The sequence below is a fragment of the Hippopotamus amphibius genome, chromosome 4, assembly GCF_030028045.1.
Source record: "Hippopotamus amphibius kiboko isolate mHipAmp2 chromosome 4, mHipAmp2.hap2, whole genome shotgun sequence".
NCBI lineage: Eukaryota > Metazoa > Chordata > Mammalia > Artiodactyla > Hippopotamidae > Hippopotamus > Hippopotamus amphibius.
Genome location: NC_080189.1, coordinates 153,463,279 through 153,488,892, shown reverse-complemented (window position 1 = coordinate 153,488,892; position 25,614 = coordinate 153,463,279). Strand labels below are relative to the sequence as shown.

General features: G+C 37.0%; 1 protein-coding gene across 8 annotated transcripts in view; it reads right to left on the bottom strand.

Moving 5' to 3' along the window:
* Positions 1-25,614, bottom strand: part of GPHN (gephyrin) — a 596,826-nt gene that overhangs the window by 49,456 nt on the left and 521,756 nt on the right. For 5 of the 8 annotated variants that reach the window (XM_057732172.1, XM_057732168.1, XM_057732169.1 and 2 more), the window contains 4 exons: positions 25,266-25,400; positions 23,725-23,783; positions 22,497-22,650; positions 5,907-6,028 (listed from right to left, as the gene is read on the bottom strand). In XM_057732172.1, the coding sequence (XP_057588155.1) occupies positions 5,907-6,028; positions 22,497-22,650; positions 23,725-23,783; positions 25,266-25,400 (470 nt within the window). The remainder of the gene's footprint in view (positions 1-5,906; positions 6,029-22,496; positions 22,651-23,724; positions 23,784-25,265; positions 25,401-25,614) is intronic. The other 3 variants (XM_057732171.1, XM_057732173.1, XM_057732175.1) reach the window with 1 other exon arrangement.

The window sequence follows — 25,614 nt, the reverse complement described above, 5'->3', positions numbered from 1 at the left end:
GGGACTGGCTGGGTCCCTGTACTGGCCAACAGCAAACCAACATAAGCTTTGGGACACCCTGGACTCCATAGCCAGATGTGTCAGGAAATGTTCCCACTAACCAGTGATCTGACACCAGCTCTGGAACCACTGGGCCCTGCAGCTAAACCCTGCCAATGGGCCAGCACTAGCCCCAAGACCTTGCTTCACCCACTGGTAGGTAGGCAACAACCCCAAGGTGTCCTGGACTCTGACTTCACCCACCAGTGAGCCAGCACTAGCCCCGGGCACCCTGGGGTTCTGCAGCTAGCTGTCTCATGACCCAGTCCTACCAATCAGTAGCTGGCAGCTTCTGTACACAGCAGGGCCTGGTAACAAACAAAATGGGGGCCAGCCACACCTACCAGATAGCACAGAGTAGTCAGCCTGCTGAAACAGAAGGCCCTACACAGACCACACAGGGCCCCCCCCCCCGCCCAGTGCACATAGCTCTGGTGACCAGAGGAGAGTGCACTGCTGGGATACATAGGAAGTCTTCTACAAAAGGCTATTTCTCCAAGATCAGAAAATGTAACCAATCTTACCAAATACATAGAAATAAAAAACAGCAAGTTAGGCAAAAATGAGGTGGTAGAGGAACATGTTCCAAATGAAGGAACAAGATAACACCCTAGAATGAGAACTCAGTGAAATGGAGATAGGTAATGCACCCCAGAAAGAGGTAATGATCGTAAAGATAATCAAAGAACCAGGGAGAAGAATGGATGAACAGTGTGAGAAGTTAGACGTTTTTAACAATTACTTAGAAAATATAAAGAACAACCAAACAGACATGAAGAACACAATAACTGAAATAAAAAATACACTAGAAGGAATCAACAGTAGACTAAATGACACAGAGGAATGGATCAGTGAGCTGGAAGACAGAAAGATGGAAATCACTAAAGCTGAAGAAAAAAAAGAAAAAAGAATTAAAACAATAAGGACAGTTTAAGAGTCCTCTGGGATAACATCAAACGAACTAACATTTTCATTATAGAGGTCCCAGAGGAGAAGAAAGAGAGAAAGGGGTAAAGAACATATTTGAAGACATAACAGCTGAAAACTTCCCCAAGCTGGGAAAGGACACAGATATCCAGGCCCAGGAAGCATAGAGAGTCCCAAACAGGATCAACCCAAAGAGGACCACACCAAGACATGTTGTAATGAAAATGGCTAAATTAAAGATAAAGAGAGAATAATAAAAGCAGCAAGGAAAAAGCAACAAAAAGCATACAAGGGAACTCCCCTAAGGCTACCAGCTGACTTTTCAGCAGAGACTCTGTAGGCCAGAAGGGAGTGGCACAGTATGTTTAAAGTGATGAAAGGGGAAAACCTACAATAAAAAAATACTCTACCTGGCAGGACTCTCATTCAAATTTGATGAGGAGATCAAAAGTTTTACAGACAAGAAAAACATAAGAGTTCAGCACCACCAAACCAGCTTCACAGTGAATGTTAAAGGGAATTCTCTAAGCGAAAAGGAAAAGGCCACAATGAAAATTATGAAAGGAAAAAGATCATTGTAAAGGTAAATAATCAGTAAAGGTAGTAAATCAACCACATACAAAGCAAGTAGGGAGGTTAAAAGACAAAAGCAGCAAAATCATGTATATCCATTATAAGCAGTTAAGGGGTTCACAAAACAAATAGATATAAAATATGATGTTAAAAATAGTAATTTTGAGGGGAGGAGAGTAAAAATGCAGGGTTGTTAAAATGTGTTTGAACTTAAGTGATCAGCAACTTAAAACAATCGTGTATTATTACAAACCAAAAATCTATAATAGATACACACAGAAAAAGGAAAGGAATCCATAACAAGAGTCATCACATCACAAGGGAAGAGAACGAAAGAAGAATGGAACAAAAAAGAACTACAGAAACAACTCTCAAACAAGTAACAAAATACAATAAACACATACCTCTCAATAATGACTTTAAGTGTAAATGGACTAAATGCTCCAATCAAAAGACACAGAGTGGCTTAATGAATAAAAAAATAAGACTTGTATACATGCTGTCTACAAGAGACTTGTTTCAGATCTAAAGACACACACAGACTGAATTTGAGGGGATGAAAAGAAGGTACTCCATGCAAATGGAAAAAAAAAAAAAAAGCTGGGGTAGCAATACTTATACCAGACAAAATAGATGTTAAAATAAAGATTGCACAAGAGACCAAGAAGGACATACATAATCATCAAGGGATCAATATGAGAAGAAGATACAGCAATTGTAAATACATACGCACCCAACACAGGAGCACCTAAATATGTACAGCAAATACTAACAAACAGAAAGAAAGAAACTGACAGTAACATAATAATAATAGGGGACATTAACGAACCATTCATATTAATGAAAATATCATTCAGAGAGAAACTCAATAAGGAAACTTTGGACTTAAATGATACATCAGACTAAATGGACTTAATGGATATATAGAGAACATTCCATCTGAAAGTAGGAGAATACAAATTCTTTTTGAGTGCACATGGGACATTCTCCAGGATAGATCACATGCTAGGCCATAAAACAAGCCTTGATAACTTAAGAAAACTGAAATAATATCAAACATCTTTTCTGACCATAATGCTATGAGACTAGAAATCAAATACAAGAAAAAAAAAACCCTGCAAAAACATGGAGGCTAAACAGTATGCTATTAAACAACCAATACATCACTGAAAAAATGAAAGAAGAAATAAAAATATCTGGAGACAAATTCTGAGAGGGAAGTTTATGGTAATACAAGCTTACCCCGGGAAACAAGAAAAACCTAAAATAAACAACCTAATCTTACATCTAAAGGAATTAGAAAAAGAACAAACAAAACCCAAAGTTAGTTGAAGGAAAGAAATCACAATGATCAGGGCAGAAATAAATGATATAGAAACTGAAAAAACAATAGGAAAGATCAATAAAACTAAGAGCTGGTTCTTTGAAAATATAAACAAAATGGGTAAACTTTTAGCCAATTCATCAGGAAAAAAGAGGACCCAAGTCAATAAAATCATACATGAAAAAGGAAAAGTTATGACTGATACTACAGAAATACAAAGGATCATAAGAAATTACAACTACTATGTACCAATAAAATGGACAACCTGCAAGAAATGGACAAATTCCTAGAAATGTACAAACTCCCAAGACTGAATTAGAAAGAATTAGAAACATGAACAGACCAATTACCAGTAATGAACTGAATCAGTAACCAAAAACTTCCAATAAACAAAAGTCCAGGACCAGATGGTTTCACAGGTGAATTCTACCAAACATTTAAGGAAGAATTAACACCTGTCCTCTTCAAACTATTCCAAAAAAATTGCAGAGGAAGTATGCTTCCAAACTCATTCTATGAGGCCAGCATCACCCTGATACCAAAACAAAGATATCATACAAAAGCTTTAATTTTAACATTTATTGTTAAAGTTATGGTAGGTGATAAGAATAAGAGCTGAAGTAGAATCAAATAGAATTTAAACCCAGACTGAAATCTTTTAAAAATAATAAGAATAGCACTCATAAGACCTACTCCTCTATGCCATAGCTGAGTAAGGGTTCTGTGCTTGGTGACATTCTTGAGCAATTTCTCTGCTTTAAACAGGGTAGTTTCTCCTATGACCCTGCTTGTTTCCCTGGAGAGCTTCACATAGAAGCTTCTGTATAACAACATTTGCTTTCATTAGCAAATGGCTATATAGGAAAGAGAAGAATGAAGAGGGAGGCAACCTTCACATTATATCAACAGGCTGCAGATTAAATGTACCTGTTTCCTTTGCTAAATTCCTGCACAGATTTCCATCTGAACAGTTATAAATTCTTTCCTCCCACCTTCCACCTCTGCATTTTAAACCATTTACTCTGTGTCTCTTCAATGTAGCACTCTAAGACTGAGAAAGTTCAGATTTGCATCAATTGTATTTTTTAAAAGTTGTTCTCCATTTTATGTAAGGTGTTCAGTCCAAGAAAATATACTAAAGACTTGCATATTCTCAGAATTGCCTATATCTTGCTTATAAGTTTTATTGTTCTTTACATGCTGTTATCAAGGTACATTTTGAAGTTATATGTAAAAGCAATATTAATTATTAGGAAATGCCTACAACAAATCAACACCTGGCCCTAGATGATAAAACATTAGCACATCAACACAGGAACCTTTCAGTGGTGTTTTGGCCTTTATAGTAAGGTAATGGCAGCATATATAGTATATACCATGTTAGCTTTTTTTTTTTTTTAAATACAAAAGTACAACATTAGGAGGAGAGAATGAACAGAATTATAGTCTAGAACAGCATAAAATGATGAACAGGTAAAAATGATACACAAAAACAAAAAGCACCTTTTACTTTATAATAGTTCTTAGAGCTCATTAATGCAATTGGAGGCAGGGCCAGAGCCAGTGGTGGATGGGAAACAAATTCTAAATCTGGTGAGTTTGTTCCCTAGAGTTTCAGGCCTGTCTGTGCTATTGGAACTCCTGGGGTCATCCTACCTCTTCTCAGAAATTAATTTTTGTCTTCTTTAAAGGTGTATCTGCATCAGGATAAATTTTAGATGCTTGAAGTTTATGTGAAAGGATGGGTTACTAGTCAGATCCAAATTCAACCCTCCTCCCTTTTCTTCAGTGGGTTCTTTCCAGGGCTAAGGAACCTGAATCAGTGTGATACTAGGTAACCTGCAGTACTGGCTTCACCAGCATGGGTTCTAAGTTGGCTGGTTACTTACCTATGGACTTCTCTAGAACTAAACTTTCAGGTAAATACAAATGGTAAATTTAAAAAAAATGATGTTTGAAAATATGTCTAACAGCCTCTACTCCAGTGTCCACAGAAAAAGAAAAAAATCAGGAGGAAAGAAGAAAACTTTAAAAGGTGAGATTAAGATAAAAACTGCTACCTTTCAGGTTACTAGCAAGACACTGTATTCCAGGTTTGGACTACACTGTGTCCAGTTTGAGCCTAAGCTGGGGTTTATAGGAGTCCAAGCATACCTTATGAAATGGTAGGGCGAAGCCTCTTCAAAAGCATATTTGAGCCCTGGGAAGGTAATGATCTTAAGGGAAGAAGAATCCAGGCATAATGAGCTTTGCTCAATGACAAGGTAGTGATAAGACAGAAAGGGGCAATTATGGGTGACAGATACTTCAGGGTATCCATCACTCAGATTTGTCTCCTAGCTTTGTCTCCAGCAGGCTGATGTTTGAGTGTTACTAAAAGCAGGCACACCTCTGGTGAACTGGAAATAGTGCCTGGTGAAAGATGGCTGAGCAGCAGTGTTGCATGCAAGTGGGATGTTCAGAAAGAGCAGACTTGTTTTTGATTGCATGTGCAGTTCAAGTTGGAGATGCGGTTGGAGATTTACAGAAATACTTGGGGAATTTAGCAGAGGGCGGAGTTAATTTAGTAAATGGGGTAACATGCTCTCAGAGACAGGCAATTATAGTCAATGTGCCTCCCTTTGTACTTACAAGTGGGTGAAGCCTGGAGAAACTCAGGTTATATAAGAATACAAAAATCAATATAAAAGTCCTAGAAAATAATTGTACTTAAACTTCAAAGAATCAGTTAGTGTTGATTTTGACATTTCCCTCTTACTCTTCTCACCCATGTCTTCCCTATCTTTCTTGACATAAGTAAAAATGTGAATAGGAATAACACCCATAGCAGAGCAACATATTCTCCTGTTGTTAAAGGTATTCCAGGAAAATGTCTATCACTAAAGGACACAGACATCTCCACAATTCTTTGGCTCCTGAAGAATGAAATAAGTGAAAATTATAGTATTAAATTTCTTTCTCTTCAGCAACAATCCCACCTAGTTAGTACTCCCAAAATTCATATTTGCACAATAACAGCTTCAAAATAAAATCCAATACTTACTTGTCTCCCACAATTCCCAAGTTGATTGTGGGGTAACCATGTTCCTGAATTGTTGCTAAGAGGGTTGAACGATTGCTGTCTCGAATCTTTCCTGGCAAGAGGTCATCTTCAGGATTTAGCAGCTACAAAGCCAAAAAAACCCACCACAAATTATTTTCTTAGGATAATATTACCTATTGTTAATGGGAAAAAAAATAGATCTAGTAAACAGTTTAGCACATCTAGCACCTACAACAGTGTCTGGCACGTAGAAGATAGATGCTCGAAGGATCTTTGATAAATATTGAAAGCACAGGAGGATGAGAAAAACATTCCTCTGGAATTAAAAAACATGCAGGAGTTTAAGTGGTGGCTAAACAGCAGGTCAAATATCACACCAGCTTTGGATACAATTTGACGAAATAGTGCCCTGGAGATAGGTGCCTTCCTACTGGTTGTTTATTGGGTCAAATTGAAAAAACCAACTTTGTTTTTTCCTCTCACTATTATTTTCTAATCTGTCCATCACTGAGAATATCTGACTGTGTGACATGACAGTCTCGAGTCTAAAGAGAACGATCATTTATCTTTTCTTTAAAACTTTATAATCTCTTTTCTGAAGTGGGATCAGTAGTACCGAAGAAATAAAAAATAGATCTACTAAATTTATTTGAAGGACGGGAGCCAGACATCTTGTCTCTTATCAAACTTACACAGGTAATACTTAACTGTGCACACCCACAATTCCATGACTTTGAATTGAATCACCCTTTAGAGATTTAATATCTACCATTGTATGTCAATGAAGAAAATTATAAGAAGCTTATTTTACATTAGGATGTTCCGACGAGGCAGTGTGGCATGGTAGCAAGTCTACCTTATTCAGATAAGGTTCAAATTCAAGTTGCCCAAACACGTTATGCCATGATTTTCTCATTTATAATATACAGTAATAACTACCTTGAAAGGCAGTTGTTAGGATTGAGATAATGAACACAGTTAACGTAAATATATAATAAATGCCATTCTCTGTCCCTTCTTTATGATATGTGATATTGAAAGAGTACCTAATTCCCCAATTATTCTCACATTGTTATTCCTAGATGCTAGTATAGACGGAATTAGTTTATAATGTGAACACAGATTTACATTTATTAGATTATAAAATACTTAAGAGTAGAAGGTCCTTAACATACACAGACACACACAACACGCAATTTTAATTTATACAACTTTCAGATGTGCTTTGATTTCAGAAAATCACAAAATGAAAAAAAAAAGTGTATCTTTGAAGTGAGAAAATCTGGAATATTATCTTAGGAGGTTGAAGGCAAGCCTGCATGTTTCAGATGCTCAGGCTGTTAATATGGCCAATACCCAGGGTTCCGTATCTCAGTTCTGCCAAACAATGACCTCAAGCCCCTTCCGTCTTCCTTCTGACTCATTAGTGATACCATGTGGCTGGACCTTTGGTTTTATGTTGGAAAAGCAGTAGTTTTGCAACCAACTGTCTGCTTAAAATACCTGGAGAAAAATGTTCATCTTATTCGCTGTCACCTGGGAGACTTCCCTTCAAAAACTGCACTAATCTAACTTAATCACATGCCACGTGACACGCAACCCACTTTCATCCTTAGTCACTGAACGCTGCTATTGCGGTACTAATATAGATTAATTTTCTGGTATTAATTAACACACAGTTATTGAATCTATAATTTTATAAAGGCCAAGGCTTACAGCTTTTTGACTCTATTAATCACACAAGTTGCTGCAGAAAGAAAACTGAGTGGTTATATAATATCTTTTTCACAAAGGGTACTGACCGCCAACTAAGTAATAAGATCTCCCTGTTATTAGGGTGTTTTCTTTGCCATTCATGTTCCTCTCTGTTATTCTGCTGCACACAGTTCCAGAAATAACAGAACAATTAGAGATCACTGGAGAACCAGTTGTTTGTCTGTAAAATTGAAATAAGGAAATAATAGCTATTTAAGTGAGGGTATGGGATTTCCAGTGCATTTTAAGTATTTTCAAAGAAAACATACAGAATTGAATGGAAGATTATAAGGTTGCATGTAATAGAATAAGTTGACAATAGTCCTCCTTGAAACGGAATGTTACATTCTGGCATCTTATGCTTCTGGTCATCTCTGGAATGATGCCTGAAACTTATTCTAGTTAAAATACAAAAGAAAAAATACAATATAAAATAAAACAAAACATAACCCATTATCTTCATACCTTGTTACTGTCTTATCTACCACATACTAACTTTCAATTTCCTGTTTCTGTTATTGTCAGTGGTGCCACTGTATTTCTAGCTTTCAAACATTTAACCTTTGATTTTTCCGTCTTTGTAAAGTTTTCAATCCTTAATCCTTACTCCATCTCTTTTTTTTTTTTTATTAAATGCTTTGCTGCTTTATACACAGGAATCCCTCTCTTCCTTGACCCTATGTTTTCATTCACTCTCTTATAAACCCTCCCATCCCCCTCAATTTCACGCATTTCTGTAAAAGCCTTATAATTGGCTGTCTTGCCGACAAACTCTTTCCTTCTGAGAAATAAAACAGACAAACCAACTTGCAAAACTGTACAATTACCTGCATAACAGGTAAGCTGTACCAAACTATGATATGTAATTCAAACTATCTTAAGTCAAACTGTTATAACACAAGCTTGTTTAGACCTATGTGTTCCTATAAGATCATGGACAAATAGAGACCATGGTAACTCCACATGGACTTGTGCTCCAAAGATAAAACGAAGTTGTTTCAGCAACTCACCTATTTTACAAAACATGATCAATCTCTGCCTAGATTGTATTTACTAACTACTTTAAAACCACCTCATGACCAATCCCAGTCCTCAAAATCCTATAAGTATTCTTCTGTAGCTTCCTCCTTTTGAGACACTACTGAGACTCTGTCAAGGATGCTCTTCCTTGCTCAGAAACTTTAATATATCCAGCTTTGTATGATAAACAGGTTTCCCTGGTGGTCTCTGTATTAGGACTATGATGGTCATGAAGGTCCCCACCAACACCTGGGCAAGACCTCCTGTCACCAGCATTCTCATATTGGTTACACTGCACTTCACTGAGGTCTTCTGAGCCTCTTTGCTCAGGGGAGTCTTTATCTATGATGCTAAATTCAGCACTTACATTAAGCTCTGATACTTTTTTATTGAGTTCTCAAAGTTAGCTGAAATGCATTTTGTTTTGAAGGGGAGCAGAATATGCCACCTCCAAATGTGCCCCTTTGGCAAGTGCATTATTTTGAGCTGAAGGCAACTGATACCCTGTAGACTCAACAAAAACTTCTACCACTCCCTTAACTTCCTAAAATAATTTAGATGGGGGCCTGGCCCAGAAAGACAGCCATTACTAGAGATAACTTTTTATCTGCAAGACTTACCTGCATGGCAGAGCAAAAGTCTGAATACTAAACAACTGCTCTTCTCATCTTCCTGTGAACTGTCCTTTTCCCCTTTGAAGCCCCAGGCCCCTATCCCATTCCTTAGCTCAGACTGGCATGCAAACCTCAATTACCTGACTGCCTTTGGGTCTCATATTTTTATGGGATTCCTGTATGTACAAAATTAACTTTTTCTCTTGTTAATCTGTCTTATGTCAATTTAATTACTAGACCAGCCAAAGAACTTAGAAGGGTAGATGGAAAATTTTTCCACTCCAATAGTTTAAGAGTAAGGTTCCCAAGACTTTTTGGTTATCTGACTGAATTTGTAAGGATTTTTGTTTTCCTTACTGTTGGTTTGCTAAAGTATTGATTTGACACTAACCATCTTGTTTGTCAATTGGCTACATTGTTATGTGCCTGTAATAACTTTGCTTTGTTTATGTATGAAAAACTGGCTTTCAGAGAGATCTATCTACCCATTCTGGCATGCTGACTTTTAGATACTTTAGACATAAAGTGATATTTTCCCTGCTGACTGGCTTTTAGCTAATGAATTCAAGGATTTATCTAATAATAAACTTGTCCTTTTTCCTGGCATAACTTGGCTTCTGTTTTATCTTTCTTGCATTTATTTTTCTAGAAAGCATAGTTTCATCAAGGACAATTTGGAACTGCAGTGGTCATTCTGGAGTACTTTTGACACGACAATTACTCACTTGAAAGCATTTTTAGAACAAAGGGCAAATATAATTCTGAATATTCAGTGATTATCACTTTTATTATGCATTGCTTCAAAATGAAATTTAAATAAAAATGCAAAACATTTAAAAGTTCTTTTGTTAAACCCTCAAGAGGAAGTTCTCTGTCTTATTTGTCTAAAAGAGAAATCACTTAGGTTATTTTAAGACACCTCCCTCTTTGTTTCTGTTCTTCAGAGATTTAATCCTATGGCCTTGATGGAATTGTCAAAGGGCCTAAGACTGGTTATAATGACTGATTTTCTCTCTTTTCTAATGCATTGAAATGGGTTTGTCTGGATCTAAGACTTTTCCCCTCTTTGCAAAGGAAAGGTATTAGACTTTTATAGGTCAGTAACTACTTCGATATCCATTGCAAACAGCTCCCTTATACATTCTTATTTTCTTTCTCCCTCTTTTGGAAAACTGAATTTATTGATCAAAATTCAATTCTGGTCATTATGGACACATCTTAGAAATACCCAGGTAGTCCAGACAAACAGATCTAACACAAAAAGAGGTGAGAAAAGTCAGATTATAAACTCTAATGGTCCTATTCTAAATGGCTTTTAATTAAACTCTGAAAAAAAGTTTTAATTGAGAGTTAAATTAATTGCCTTGGTTGCTTGGATGTAAGATAAGAAAGAAAAAGGAACATGCAGAGCTTTTGAACATAATCTAAAGAGTCTGTGAAAACGTGGTTTATGAATACAGAGGTTTACAAATTCTATTAGAAAAAAATCATATTCTATTTCTATTATCATGATTCTGGACATATTAGACTGATTTGACAATTTTAGTTTAAAAACTGTCCTGTGCTTTTTTCCCCTAACTTTACCACCATGTAAGAAACTTATACTAGTACAATATTCTAGTTATGTAAGCCTTGGGTTTCTTTTTTTTTTTTTCCCATTCTTAAAGACATTTTATTTAAAAAAAAATTTTTTTAATGAATTTTTATTGGAGTATAGTTGATTTACAATGTTGAGTTAGTTTCTGCTGTACAGCAAAGTGAATCAGTTATACATATACATATATAAAAAATCTTAATAGGTTTTTTTTTTTTGGCTGCGCCATGTGACTTGTGACATCCTTAGTTCCCCAACCAGGGACTGAACCCGGGCCCCCTGCAGTGGAAGTGCGGAGTCCTAAACACTGGACCACCAGGGAATTCCCTATTTTCTTATTAAAAAATCCTAATTTGAACCTTCTAAATTTTCTTTACTGGTTTTTCTAGAAAATAGCAAAATTTGTGTTCATCTAAATATGGGGATGATGATATGGAATGTCTCTGTGAAAAGAGACTGATGAAGTTCAAGACAGTACCCCAAAATATGGCATTTGGCATAGTGAATATTTTAAGCTGAAGGAATTTGAGAAATGGTACGTGCAGGAAGGACTTTCTGACTTTCCCTTGAAACATGTCAAAAACCCCACCTGTTAGAGGTGCCCTCCCTGTGCCCCAAGGAAAGGAGCATGCTTAACTCTGAAGAGGGCGCAATCTTAAAAGAACAGATTCTCCGTTTACTACACTTCCCTCATGCCTTTTGTCCTTTCATATTTCTCCACGACTTTCCATTCTTCATCAAACCTAATAAAAAAAATGCTCAGGTTTAACTGATTCTTCAGGTCTTCATATTTTTTAAATGAAGGCTCTTGTATTACATAAAACTTACATTAAATAAATGCTATGCGGGACTTCCTAGGTGGCGCAGTGGTTAAGAATTCGCCTGCCAACGCAGGGGATATGGGTTCAGCCCTGCTCCAGGAATATCCCACATGCTGTAGAGCAACTAAGCCCGTGTGCCACAACTACTGAGCCTCCGCTCTAGAGCCTGTGAGCTACAACTATTGAGCCCATGTGCCACAACTACTGAAGCCCACGTGCCTGGAGCCCGTGCTCCACAACAAGAGAAGCCACTGCAATGAGGAGCCTGCGCCCTGCAATAGAGAGTAGCCCCTGCTCGACGTAACTAGAGAAAGCCTGTGTGTAGCAACAAAGACCCAATGCAGGCAATAAATAAATAAATAAATAAATAAACAATACATTTATAAAAAAAAATTAATGCTATGCTTTTCTCCCTTTAATCTGTCTTTTGTTACAGAGGTACCAAAATTTACAGCTTGAGAAATTAGAAGGGTAGAGGAAAAAAATATTTTCCCTTCCTTACAAGATGAATTCTTATAATGCTTCCATTAAATTATGACTTTACAAGAAATTAAATTTTAATTGCCAGATCCTTAGTTAAATCTAAGACCTTAAACTAATATTAATATAACTGATAAATAATCTTGGATATGTGGACAATGTAACGTTTAATATACCAGTGCTTCTTTTATTAAATACATCATTAATAGGTTAACATAACTATCATTAACAGGCTAGAAAGGATATATGAAGGTAGAGGAATGCTTGTGTAAGGTAATGATTATGTTTTATTTATGAGGAAAAAACAGAACAATGTTTTTCTTAAAGTAAAAATTATCTGATTGTGCCCAAATATGAAGGAAGATAGTAAAAAGTAAATTTAGGAATGTTATACAGCAAGTATAGAAGTTCTGAAGGGAAATGACATTGCTTGGCAGTAATAACTACAAATAATGAATATACAGGAAGAATAATATGCATTAAAAATATTGACAAACTTGGTTACAAGACATGGGCTTACTCATAAGGAAAAAAGGCCTATGGATCTTTTATTGTAAATTGTTACTAGAATTTGGATTTTCCTTTTGTTAAAAATGGCTAAGTTATTTTGTGCCCAGATAACAAATGTCCCTTTTTTTATTTTTTATTTTATTTATTTTTTATTTTTTATTGGGTCTGGGTCTTCATTGCTGCATATGGGCTTTCTGTAGTTGTGGAGAGTGGGGGCTATTCTTCATTGCAGTGCATGGACTTCATATTGTGGTGGCTTCTCTTGTTGCAGAGCATGGGCTCTAGGCTCACAGGCTTCAGTAGTTGCAGAACATGGGCTCAACAGTTGTGGCTCACGGGCCCTAGAGCACAGTCTCAGTAGTTGTGGCACACGGGCTTAGTTGCTCTGTGGCATGTGGGATCTTCCCAGACCAGGGCTTGAACCTGTGTCCCCTGCATCGGCAGGTGGATTCTTAACCACTGTGCCACCAGGGAAGCCCCCAAAGGTCTCTTTTTATAACCAAAAATATTCTGTTAATTCTCTGATTTATGGCATGTTCTTAAATAATTTTAATCAAAAGCTTCTAATAATAATGGTTACTTATTGATTAAAAAATGTCTATAAATATTTATTGTCTTTATTTATGACATATTAATATCTTGTTTCTTCTGACAACGCTTCATGGTTTTGCCTTTCCCAAATTTGGAATAAAGCTGTTGTCTTTTATACCTTTTAAGCAATTTTTGTTTCCTGGCTGGCTTCTACATAATACAAAGATTTGCTCCCTTCTTCTTGTACATGGAACAATGCTAAAATATTTGACATATTTTCATGTCCAGGTTTGGAAGTCTAGAATCATTGCTTTGAAGTACCTTGCAAACTTTGATAATATATTTGTCTTAATGTTTGTCTGTACGGCAGTGGCCAAATATATAATCTCTAGAGGCTTAAATGCTACTGCATATTTGCTGTAAGCTATATGGTTCAACAAATTATCATGAAATAAAGAGTACGTGAAGGCATGGAGCATGTTCAGATCAAAACAACTGCCTCAGAAAACCTAATACACAATCATAGCCCATCAAAAAGTGGTACCGATCTGAATTGATCACAACTCAAAGATAATGGGCTAATTTCAGCTGAAAGTGACCAGAAGTGGGGGCACTGAGAAATAAAATTGAAATCAGAACTTGCAAATGTATGCTATGACTTTTAAGACAGTTAAATTGTGCCAAGCCATAATACAGAACACAAACTGTCTTAGCTGAAATTGCTTTTTAACGACAGCTCAAACAGAACCACATGTTCTAAGATCACGAACAAAGTGACTTAATAGCAACTCTACATAGATTCATACGTTCCAAAGATAAGGCTACTGACTGTCTAGTTCCAGCAACTTGCCTAGATTACAAATTCTAATGAGTCCTATCCAGGTCTCTGGTGGTCTTTGTATGGGGGTTTCGACATTTCTGTTGCTCAGGAGCACATATCTACTGAAATGCTCTTTCTCAAACACCAATTTTATGACTCTCCTCTTCAACTATACTCAGCACTGTCTTCCAGTCTGCCAATCCATGATCATTTTTTACACTGTTAAAAACTATACTGAAGGCTCAAGACTCACCTCTTTTTTTTTTAAATTTTATTTATTTATTTATTATTTTTTGGGGGGTACACCAAGTTCAATCAACTGTTTTTATACACATATCCCTGTATTCCCTCCCATCCTTGACTCCCCCCGCCCCAAGTCCCCCCCACCCTTCCCACCCCAGTCCTCTAAGGCATCTTCCATCCTTGAGTTGGATTCCCTTTGTTATACAACAACTTCCCACTGACTATCTATTTTACAGTTGGTAGTATACATATGTCTGTGCTACTCTCTCGCTTCATCTCAGCTTCCCCTTCACCCCCCGCCCCCTCCCAAACCTCGAGTTCTCCAGTCCATTCTCTGTATCTGCTTCCTTGTTCTTGTCACTGAGTTCATCAGTACCATTTTTAGATTCTGTATATGAGTTAGCATACAATATTTGTCTTTCTCTTTCTGACTTACTTCACTCTGTATGACAGACTGTAGTTCTATTCACCCCATTACATATAGCTCCATCTCATCCCTTTTTATAGCTGAGTAATATTCCATTGTATACATATGCCACATCTTCTTTATCCATTCATTTGTTGATGGGCATTTAGGTTGCTTCCATGTCCTGGCTATTGTAAATAGTGCTGCAATAAACATTATGGTACAAGTTTCTTTTGGGATTATGGTTTTCTTTGGGTATATGCCCAGGAGTGGGATTACTGGATCATATGGTAGTTCTATTTGTAGTTTTTTAAGACTCACCTCTTTTAAGAAACCTCACAAAGGAAGAAAATTCTGACACATGCTACAATATGGTTGAACCTTGAGAACATCTGGCTAAGTGAAATAAGGCAGACACAAAAGGAAAAATTCTATATGATGCCACTCATATGAGGTACTGAGAGTAACCAAATTCATATAGATTGAAAGTAGAGGGACTTCCCTGGTGGCACAGTGGTTAAGTATCTGCCTGCCAGTGCAGGGGACCATGGGTTCAATCTCTGGCCTTGAAGATTCCTACATGCTGCAGAGCAACTAAGCCCGTGTGCCATAACCACTGAGCCTGTGCTCTAAAGCCTGTGAGCCACAATTACTGAAGCCCATGTGCCTAGAGCCGGTGCTCTGCAACAAGAGAAGCCACTACCATGAGAAGCCCACGCACCACAACAAAGAGTAACCCCCACTTGCCGCAACAAGAGAAAGACTGCGTGCAGGAACAAAGACCCAATGCTGCCAATAAATAAATAAATAAACAACTGAAAATTTAAAAAAAAAAGGAAAAAAGAAAGTAGAATGGTGGTTGCCAGGGGCTGGGAGGAGGGAGGAAGTGGGGAGCTGTGTTTAACGAGTACAGAATTTCAGTTTTGCAAGATAAAAACAGTTCTGGAGATTGGTTGCACAACAATGTGAATGTACTTAAAACTACTGTAGCATATACTTAAAAATAGTTAAATGATAAATTTTTATGTGTATTTTACCATAATTAAAAATGAAAAAAAAATTAAATGTAACTGATGACCTTGGCAGTAACAGTTTCAGGGAATAGTGCTTTTTAAAAAAGAGGCAAGACAGGAAGGAAGTATTCCACTCTTCATGGTAGGAAGGGAAAGATGGTGAGTGAGATTAGGTAATGCTGGAATAGCAGGGGGAAATATCCAGAGGAAGTTGTAAATGAAGGCCTGAATTTACAAAAGAGGTTAGGGTTAGGGATGTAGATATGGGAAGTTACCTGCATATATTTGACATGAGAGGAAAACTCTAAGGGGGAATTTAGAGAGAGTGGAGGACACAGCAGCGAACAGCATCTTAGGGGAATATTCCAATTAGGGAATGGGAGAAAGATAAAGAGCGATGAGGAAAGAAAGCAGCAGTTGTCAGGGCATCAAGAGAGAACAGTCATAGAACCCTAGGAAAGAGAAAGTTTGAAGGTGGTGGGTGAGGAATGCCACTGATGTCAAATGACATAGGTTAAGAAGGATGAATATCAGAAGTTTTGGAGGTTAGGAGGTGATTAGTGTATTCAGGAAAGCAGTTTTTGTACTAATGGGGGCACTAATGAGATCTGGGAGTTAGAGGAGAAAGTGGAGAGTGAGGAAGGAACGGCAGTATGTGCAGACAAATCTAGTAGTGGATAGGAGGCGAATATGCAGTAGCTTAAGCAGGCAAGAGGGTGTTCAAATATAGGTTCTCTTGTGACAGTGGTAATCTTTGCCTATTTGTCTGTAGAAGGAGGATGAGCCACCAGAGAGAAAATAATCAGAGGACACAGAAGACCTAGGAAATAATTTAGAAATCAAAGTTATAAGGAAGGTGAGAAAAAGTGGGTTTAAAGGTAGAAGTAGAGGAATTCTTCTTAGAAAGGAGAAGTACCTTTTCCTTTTAGATTACAAGAAAGGGGGAGAGCTAAAGGAATGGGGAGATTTTTGAGGTAATGAGAAGAGAAGGAGAGGGAGCCCTCATCTAGTTCAGTTTGACAAATATATTTATTTTTTAGCTTCATTTTTTTCCCATAAAGGTGGTTAGGTCATTTGCCAAGAGTACAAAGTAGGGCTGCTACTGAGGTTTAAAGAGGGTATAGAATATAAGAAAAAAAAAATCAAATTGTACAGTTTAAAAATATGCAGTTTATTGCATGTCAATTGTATCTCAATAAAAGTTCTTTAAAAAAAGAGGGTATAGAATATATGAATGAACTATCATACTGGAACTGGAAGAATGTACTAGAAAATCAAGACAGTTACATCAGAATTACTGAACAACTTAAGTGTCAGGTTGCCATTAAATGGGTAATTTGTAGTTGTTCAGGTAATCATAATTCTGTGAATTTTTTCAGTAATGTTTTTCTGCTTGGGGGCAAAAATGGCGAAAGTGAAGAGTTATTCATTTTGGGTATTACCATAGTAAGCAAAGGAACAGATTAAAGGAGCAAAGCTATCTGAAGTGTTAGTGAGGGAGACTTTAAAGTGGTGAGTCATAGTCCTTAATCTGGACAAGAAACATAGTGTGGCTAGAAGAAAGTAATGGACTATCTAACCGGATAGGTTTCAGAGACTGCCATTAAAAAGTTCGGGAAGTGAAATTTAAGGAAGTGGGAAGCACTGTGGAATAGTAGAAAAAAGTCATGACAGCCAAAAGACTTAGGCGTGAAACCAGGCTTCATATATCATGTTGGGTAAGTTGCTTTGTTTTTGAGCTTCAATTTTCTCTTACGTAAAAGGAAGGATAATTATATTAACTTCATAGTGTTGCTTTAATCATAAAGCACATAGTGGTACTGGTCATAGTAGACAGTCCATTTCCTATTCCTTCTCTTATTAGTGAGGACAAAGATTTTAAAGATTCTACTTTTATAACAACAGCTGCTTGTGGTAGCTCCCAAAGAATAGTATATGGAGATTTTAGACAGACTTTATATATCTAAAGTTTAAACTTATTTGTACAGACAACTGTTATTGAGAGTGGCCAAGAGATTTATAAAAGATGGAATAAAATAAGCAGAGGCATAGTGGAGATAAATACACTTACTTCTGTGTGTGTGTGTGAGAGAGAGAGAGAGAGAGAAAGGGAGAGAGAGAAAGACAGGGAAAGAGGAGGGAGAGAGAATGAGAATGAATAGAAATGAATGAATGAGTTATGCAATATGGCTGAAGGTGACTGAAACTAGAAGAAAACTCATCATCTATGGAAGGAATACTTATTGCTAGTATTCTGGGTAACTAGATAACAAGCATACAGTCGACTTCCTAAGGCTAATGGCAGCTGGCTTATTGATGTCCACTTTAAAGACCTGTAAGTCACCATCTACAGTTTCAAGGGAAACAATATATTCTATAGAATGGAGTTCATCTTGACTTCTCACTTTCTTTTATCTTCGACCTTGAATTCACTGGCAAACCCTGTTGATTTTACCTTCAAAATATATCCTGGATCTGATTACTTCTCACCATCTCCACTACCATTCTGGTCCCAATCTCTTGCTGCAGTATTGCATGTCCTTTTTTTAAAAAATTTTTAATTTATTTTAATTTTTAATAGTGTGTGTGTGCACGCATGTGTGTGTGAGAGAGAGAGGCAATTTTATTAGCCTGGTAATACAGTAGTGAACAAACAATACAAGCTTCAAAGAGGTACAGACAGTAACCACTGCATATCCTTTTAACCGGCCTCCCAGCCTTTCACCTTTTCTCTCCCATATGCCAAGCCACATGTATAGAAGCCAGAGTAAGCATTTAGAAATTTAAGACATTTTATATTCCATGCTGTTTCGCTTCCTCCAAACTGTTCATTAGAATAAAATGATCTTGCTTCTGTTCTCTCCAACCTCATCTCCTTTTACTTTGCTCCTTTCCCTCTATACTTCAGCTACATTGCCCTCCTTGCTGTTCCTCAGACTTGATGAGGATGCACCCTACTCCAGGGCTATTGTGTTTGTTGTCCCTTCTGCTTGGAACACAGTTCCACTCACGTGGCATATACCCTCAATGCCTTCAGATTTCCACTCTAATTTCCCCTCATCAGTGAGGCCAGAGTAGCCTTTGTAAAACAGAGGATTCTACTTGCCTACCAATCAGGTCCAGACAGGAAAACCAAAATTCCTCTAGGTATTTCAAATAGAGGGGGTGAGAGAAGAAAGGATTTAATGCATGGTATTGGTTACAAATGTGTTGGCAGAGTTGGAGAAATAAAAGAAGAAAAGTGTATTACTAAAGATCAGTAACTGCAGGAAGTCACCACTGTCCCCAGGGCTGTTGGAGGAAAGTGATGTTACTGAGTTGAGGAGATTATACTCCTGCTGCCTTCTTTCCACCTTCTAGTATCATGTTAATGCATTCCAATGGAAAACCTAACTGGACCACAGCTGGAAAGAGAGCCTGGGCAACTGTGTTTTCAGGCTTCCAGCTTTATTGTACAGGGGAGAGAATAGAAGGGCTGATGTGGAATAAGTTTCAGTAGATAATACCTGGCATACACCTCTTCTACTAGCATTCTTTATTATCTTACTCACTTTTTAAAAAGTCATACCATTTACCACTATTTGTTTATTGATTCCTCCCCCCCACCCCCCATTAGAATATAAATTCTGTAAGAACAGGGGCTTTGTCTCTCTTGCTTGCTGTTGTATATTCAGTAGTCAGAACAGTGCCTGGCATCAGTATGGCAGCGTGCTAAGAGGGGAGGGGCTGTGAGAGAGGCCTGCCTCCCTGGAAAGGAGTATTTTATCACTGACAGTGTTTAGAATTGCCAGTCCATGTTGATGATAAAGAACAGAATGACTTGTAGTTAGTTTTATTACTGTTTTCTAATTTTCTGCAGACACTGCATTCTTTTATGTGAAGGTAAAGGATTAACAAAATGCTGTTTCCATCTCTAAGGACAAATTTGAACTTAGGTTAACTTTCTAGCTCGGTTCCTTTGGAAATTTGATAAAGAAAAATGTCAACTTGTTAGTATACAACACTTCTTATGGTAAAAATGGTCTCTGGTTAGTAAGTTGCATATGGCATGGAAGAAATTACAAATGAACTATAAATCCCTAGTGGAAAGCCAAGCTTTGGGCTTCCATGAATGTGGTGATACTTGAAACTGGGCATTTCCCTTGTAGGGACTCTGGAAGCTGCCCAAGCCTGTTAAAAGAAATACTGATTCCTGTGTAGGACATAGTGCTTCTAAGTTAGTGGTTCCCATACTCTCCTAGTAGAATTCTTGTTCCCTTGCACCTAAATGTCACTTGAAGAACAAAGAGAACAGCTGTTGGATAGATGTGTGAACTGCTAAGATGACTGGTCCCACTGAAGAAAGCCTGATGATCCCCTGCTGGATGCCGAGTTTCCTGTTCAATATCTTTCTAAGTAAACCGGTTCAAGGTATATAGTATATTCGTATCTTTTAAGTCTGATGTTTAGTTACGAGAACCTCTGGTGAGGTTTTCCACCAGTGTGTAACAGATGCTCAATAAACATTTTTTAAACAAATGCATGAGGTTGGAAATGTATGACCACAATTATGTAATTATTGAAAGGTATTACCTAAATTTCAACATGCATAGTTTGTCAAAAGCAACAAATACCTACATCAGCTATTCTGTGTTAGTTATAGTTTACAATTCTACCCCTCAAATTTTAAAATAATTCTTTCATCCTGAATAAGCTCATGTAGTCACAAAATACAGAGTCACAAAATACACACAATACATAGACATCTTGTATGGCATTCTTTGGGTTGGCTAAGGCCACTGTTCTGCTTACCTCTGGATTCAAGAGGTGGCATATGTGAAGCCATACATATCAGGGGAAATCAGAACTAATACTTAAGGGGAGTTCGTGCTGTGACTGAGTAAATGATAGACTTGTCACATTAATAAACAAATGTAATTTCTTATGGCCTCTCTGAAATAAATGAATAATTTTTTTCTTATTATTTTCTAGCTATCTGAGGATCTCAAGCCTCAGTAGAGATACTATGCTTTATTTATCTCTTTTATCTCTAGTTTCCAATATAGTGTCTGGCATAGAGGTACTCAATAAACATTTGTTGAACTAAACTATATGGTGATAGAAAGTCATAATAACAGCTTGGATGGAAGTAGGGAGGAGTGTCAAATTACATGGAACCAGACATCATGGAATTTAGAAGCAGTATTCCCTTGGAAAACCATGTAAGTACAGCAGGCCAGAAAACATAGGGAAATCTAACAAAGCCTCTCCAAGGATAACCAAGTCTATGGGTTCAGGGAACTAGGACTACAAAATCTTCTTTAGGGTCTACCATGTATGTACCATCTCTATTCTCACCCTGTCACTTTTCCCTACTACTAGTAAGTAGTTTTAATAAAGAGTATAAAAGATAGCTTAAAAAAATACTACCAGTGTACTCTGGGGGATAACGGAGACTATTAATCCAGATCTACAAAGTCATTAGGAAGAACACAATAAATGTAGCTTAAACAAAGCTGCCTAATAATTAGTTATCTATTAGTTTGCTCATTCTACTTAGCTTCCCTAAACCCCATGAAGTCAGTTAGATGCACAAAGCATATAAATAAATCTCAAATAAGAATAGTCCATTGAGTCAACCAGTTTAACAGAAATTTCTTTCTGATGCTAAACATAGTGTCAGTTGGTCCTAGGGATATTAAAATCATCACTATGTAGATCAGTTGAAAAGAATATTTATTTTGGGTCAGTCAATAGTTTTCGGGAATGACTAGTACACCTATACTGGGAAGTCAGCAAATCTAGAATGCTGATTTACCTCTCCATTAGCAAAACGAAATATTCTTTTCTTTTGCCCTTTCCAAAAGAACTTTAAGGGTAATAGACCCTTGAAAATGTCCATCTCCAAGACTCTAGGAAATTAAAAATAATGGTAGCAAATGGCTTACTTTCAGAACAAAGAGAGATTTTAGAGATTAAAAGAGAAAAAAAAATCTTGTTAATCTGTTTAAAAATAGTATAAGATCTAAAGGAATTACTTTAAAAAAATCTCAATGGTTTCTGATTCTGCTTTTAGGCTTTGAATTTCCAGCACATTCACTTTTTGATATTCCCAGTTTGACCTTACAGCCTCCAACTGAAGTTTTGTATAACCTAAACAAACAGGGAACAGGAAGTTTTTCAAGAGTTCTGATACAAAAATTGACTAAATTCCCCTTTCTAAATTAGGGCTGAAATGACATTTTGACACATTCTGAATAGCATGCCACTAGAGATGCTATCTTTAGAGGAAAAAAAAACCAAATCCTGATTTTCAAATCCTTCCTGATGATTAAAGATCACATGGAATGTTTAGCAAGAAAAGGAGCTAGCCATGGTGTCCCAATTCATTGAATTACTTCCCACACAGAGGTGGCCCATCATCTCAGCAGCAGGGTAGGCACAATTCATTGTCCCAATAGACTAAGTACTGGGTTTGCACAGTTGAATATCTACAGCTAGCAGTCAATATTCTTTGTTTATACGTACTGTGCGGAAGGCCATTGGTTGTAATATTTCATTCTAGTAAATGGAAGGGAACATTTCTTAATATGTAATTTCTAGTTCTTCCTTTTCATCTTCTGTACTTGAACTATCCTGAGGCCAATTTATTATTTCCATGTTATAGAAATGTGGTAAGATCTATAATCCTTAATGTTCTATTTATAACACAGAACAAAGAATGTCAGAAATGCTTTCATGTGAAAGCCCCTCTACCCGCCACCTTTCCCCTGCTGCCACCCTCACCCCCTTTATTTTTCTTACCTCGTTCCCTGTTGACATGACTGCAACCACTGGAAACTTATTAACTTCAACCTCTGTGACACCTACAGTTGCCAGAAGACCAATCTCTGAGGGGCCCATGTGAGTTCCTTTGGCCAAAACACATTCCCCTCTTTTAATGTCGTGGCCAATGGGTCTGAAAGTCAAAGCAGAACCATAAGCAGTATGACTAAGAACAATATTTTCTCAACTTAGAGGGAAACTTTAGTGTCAGAGAAAGAGGATACTCAAAGGGGAAAAGTCAAGAGGTGAGGTAGGAGCAGAACACTAAAAATAAGAGATTCGAAAAACTCTATGCTTTTTTAATTAAAAAAATTAAATCACACAATAGAAGACAGAAATAGATTTGTGTCTATTGCTGTTAAACAGGAATATTACTTTTTGTTTGAAAATTATTTTACAAATTGTTTTGTACCACATTACAGTCAAAAACACCAACGCAAACTTTCTTTGATGTAAGGCAAGCATTTATATGAAAATATCTAATGCCATGTCCATAGCTTGTTAGCTTTGTGGTGAGGAGAATAATGCCAACGAGGTTACAGTCATAGAGATAATTTCCATTTAGACCACTTAGGTTGGTCCAGTTCTGTGGCCACAGAGGTCCATTCACCTTGGCCTGCTGCCATAGGAATGGGAGAAATGAAGCTTTGTTACACAATGAGCAGATTAGCATTAATGAAATCAGGGCAAACAAAATTAGCATTAATGAAATAAGGGCAAAAATCATTTGGAGTACATACACTACTTATGGTAATGTCTTACCACAGTCTCATCCTTGTACATAAAGAGTAGCACATTATTCCATTATTATTGGTGTCAGTAGAGAAGGGGCTTTCAGCTAATTATATAAATACTCAACTCTGAAAGTATGTGTGTTAATATCAAATTCTGCATTACCTAGGGGTAGGGATGGGTAATTCTGGATTATCTAGGAGGAGGATGAACTGTGGATTATGTAGGCTCATGACTTTGCCTCCTTCTCATGTTGCTTTTGAATATTTCATTTGTTTTTACCAACTTTACAAACAAAGTAGGTAGGGAAGACATGGGATATAGAATTCACAAAATTAATTTTGCTGCTTGTTAAAAGCCCTGAAAGCTAATGGTTAATTGACGAGCTGTGAGTTTATAATAGTCATGCTCTCCTGAGTTCATGATCATGGTAGAAACAAAAGTTGGCTATACATTCTATGTGTTACAAACTTACCTGATATCTTGGCCTGGCCGAGCTTGCACCAGAATTCGTACTTCAAGTTCCTCGGTGCCCTGTAATAAAAGCAAGTCATGTAATTTCAAACAGAACAATCTAACTGAATTTTGACCAACAGAATTTAGCTACAAAGATGCTTTTGTCATTATATAGGCCCAGAATATATAAAACATAGAGGAACAGAAAATCCTTTGCTAAACCCTTTGAACATGATGAATTTCTACCACAGGTTCCTAAAAAATTAGGTTTGATGCCAAGGAATAAACAAACAAACAAACAAACAAACATTTTCATTGATTCTCATGCTTCTAAAAAATGTACCAATTCAAATATTGACTCTTAAGTAGCATTTTCAAGGAAAAAAAATATAGATGTCTACCCTAATAGATACAGTGAATGTGTGTGGAGATAACCTGTCTCTCTGTTCCCATAAGTCATGGGTTCAATACTATGCCAAGGTTCCCAAATACCTGCAGAAATTTCAGTGAAGGACTTATACTTTGTCTAGTAGTAGATTTCTATAAATTACTGGTGATCCTCATTTTTACATTTATGGACTGTGAATAACATTTGTGACACTGGAACTGTGTCTTGTCATCTGGCAGAGTCTGTGGATGCATGTGTTCTGGACTTCAATGCTCTGCTGGCTTCCCTGATGTCAATAAATTTGTTGGGCAGTTTTAACAGCAGGGCAATGCGATTCGTATGCCAAGAGTTGAATTTTATAAGCCTTACTTATGGGAAGGTGATTAAAGAGAAAATCCCTAAATCAAGAAGAGAGGGTGTGTCTCAGCATGGCCAAATTTTACTATATACCCAGCCCAGGAGAATATATATTTGTCATTAATTCTAACTTTAAAAATACAAGGTATCTTAAACTTCTTCACAAAACAAGTAAGACAGCCAGTCATTAAAACTTCAGTTGAAATTATTCTTTTATTAGTGACTGATCCTCTGGTTTCAATAATTGTCACTAGTTTTGTGAGATAAAGGCCTAGTTAGAACAGAGTCCTTTATTTTAGGCAATAGAGGAGAAACTGACGTAAATTTAATGTTTCCAGACTGTAATTTGGTGGCACAGATTTTGCTGAATTATAGAAAACCAGAGCTGAAAGGGTCATTTGGTTTAAATGCTTGGCTTAGTGTAATATTCAAGAATTTGCCCAAGTGTTCTTTGTTAAATTCTCTATTAAAATCTCCTTCACATTTTAGCAGAAGCTAGCCTTGAGGAACAAATTTCTCAGCTAGATGGTAGGTCAACAGTTAATATCTCTGCTCTTCTATCTTGAGGTAGTTTCTTTCCTTGCTTGCATATGCAATTTCTTGGCTCAAATGTGGTTCAAATTCTGCTGTAATCACAGTAATGATCATAAAAACATCTCCTGTAACAAAAGGTTTTCAAGCCGAAGCCAATTCCTTATTTACTATACACTGCAATGTAAGGTCCTAACATAACCAAAAAAATTGGGCTAATCTCATAAACACTGCAGAAAATGGGAATGACTTATAATACTGCCATAGGAATGGAGCCATAAGACCTGGTAATGACGTACATCGTCGGATTCCCTGATAAGTTCAGTATCTTCCACTTGTACTACTGCATCAGCACCGCAGGGGATTGGAGCACCTGTTGTAACCCGCATGACTTGTCCTGGCATTACTGTCTGAGTTGGCTGGAAATACAAAGATACAAGAAAAGAGTCGATTTACTTTGCTGCTACAACGGAAAAGTCTGCAGGAGATGTAACAATTTTTGAAACAAACCATAAAAGGAAAATCTTATAGTCTTATTCATTTTGGGAAAATGTAATAAAAGTCACAAACAGTTACACTTACACCAAAGAGGCTTTCACTTGACTTAAGGTAATGACTACTAGATGTCTTTCT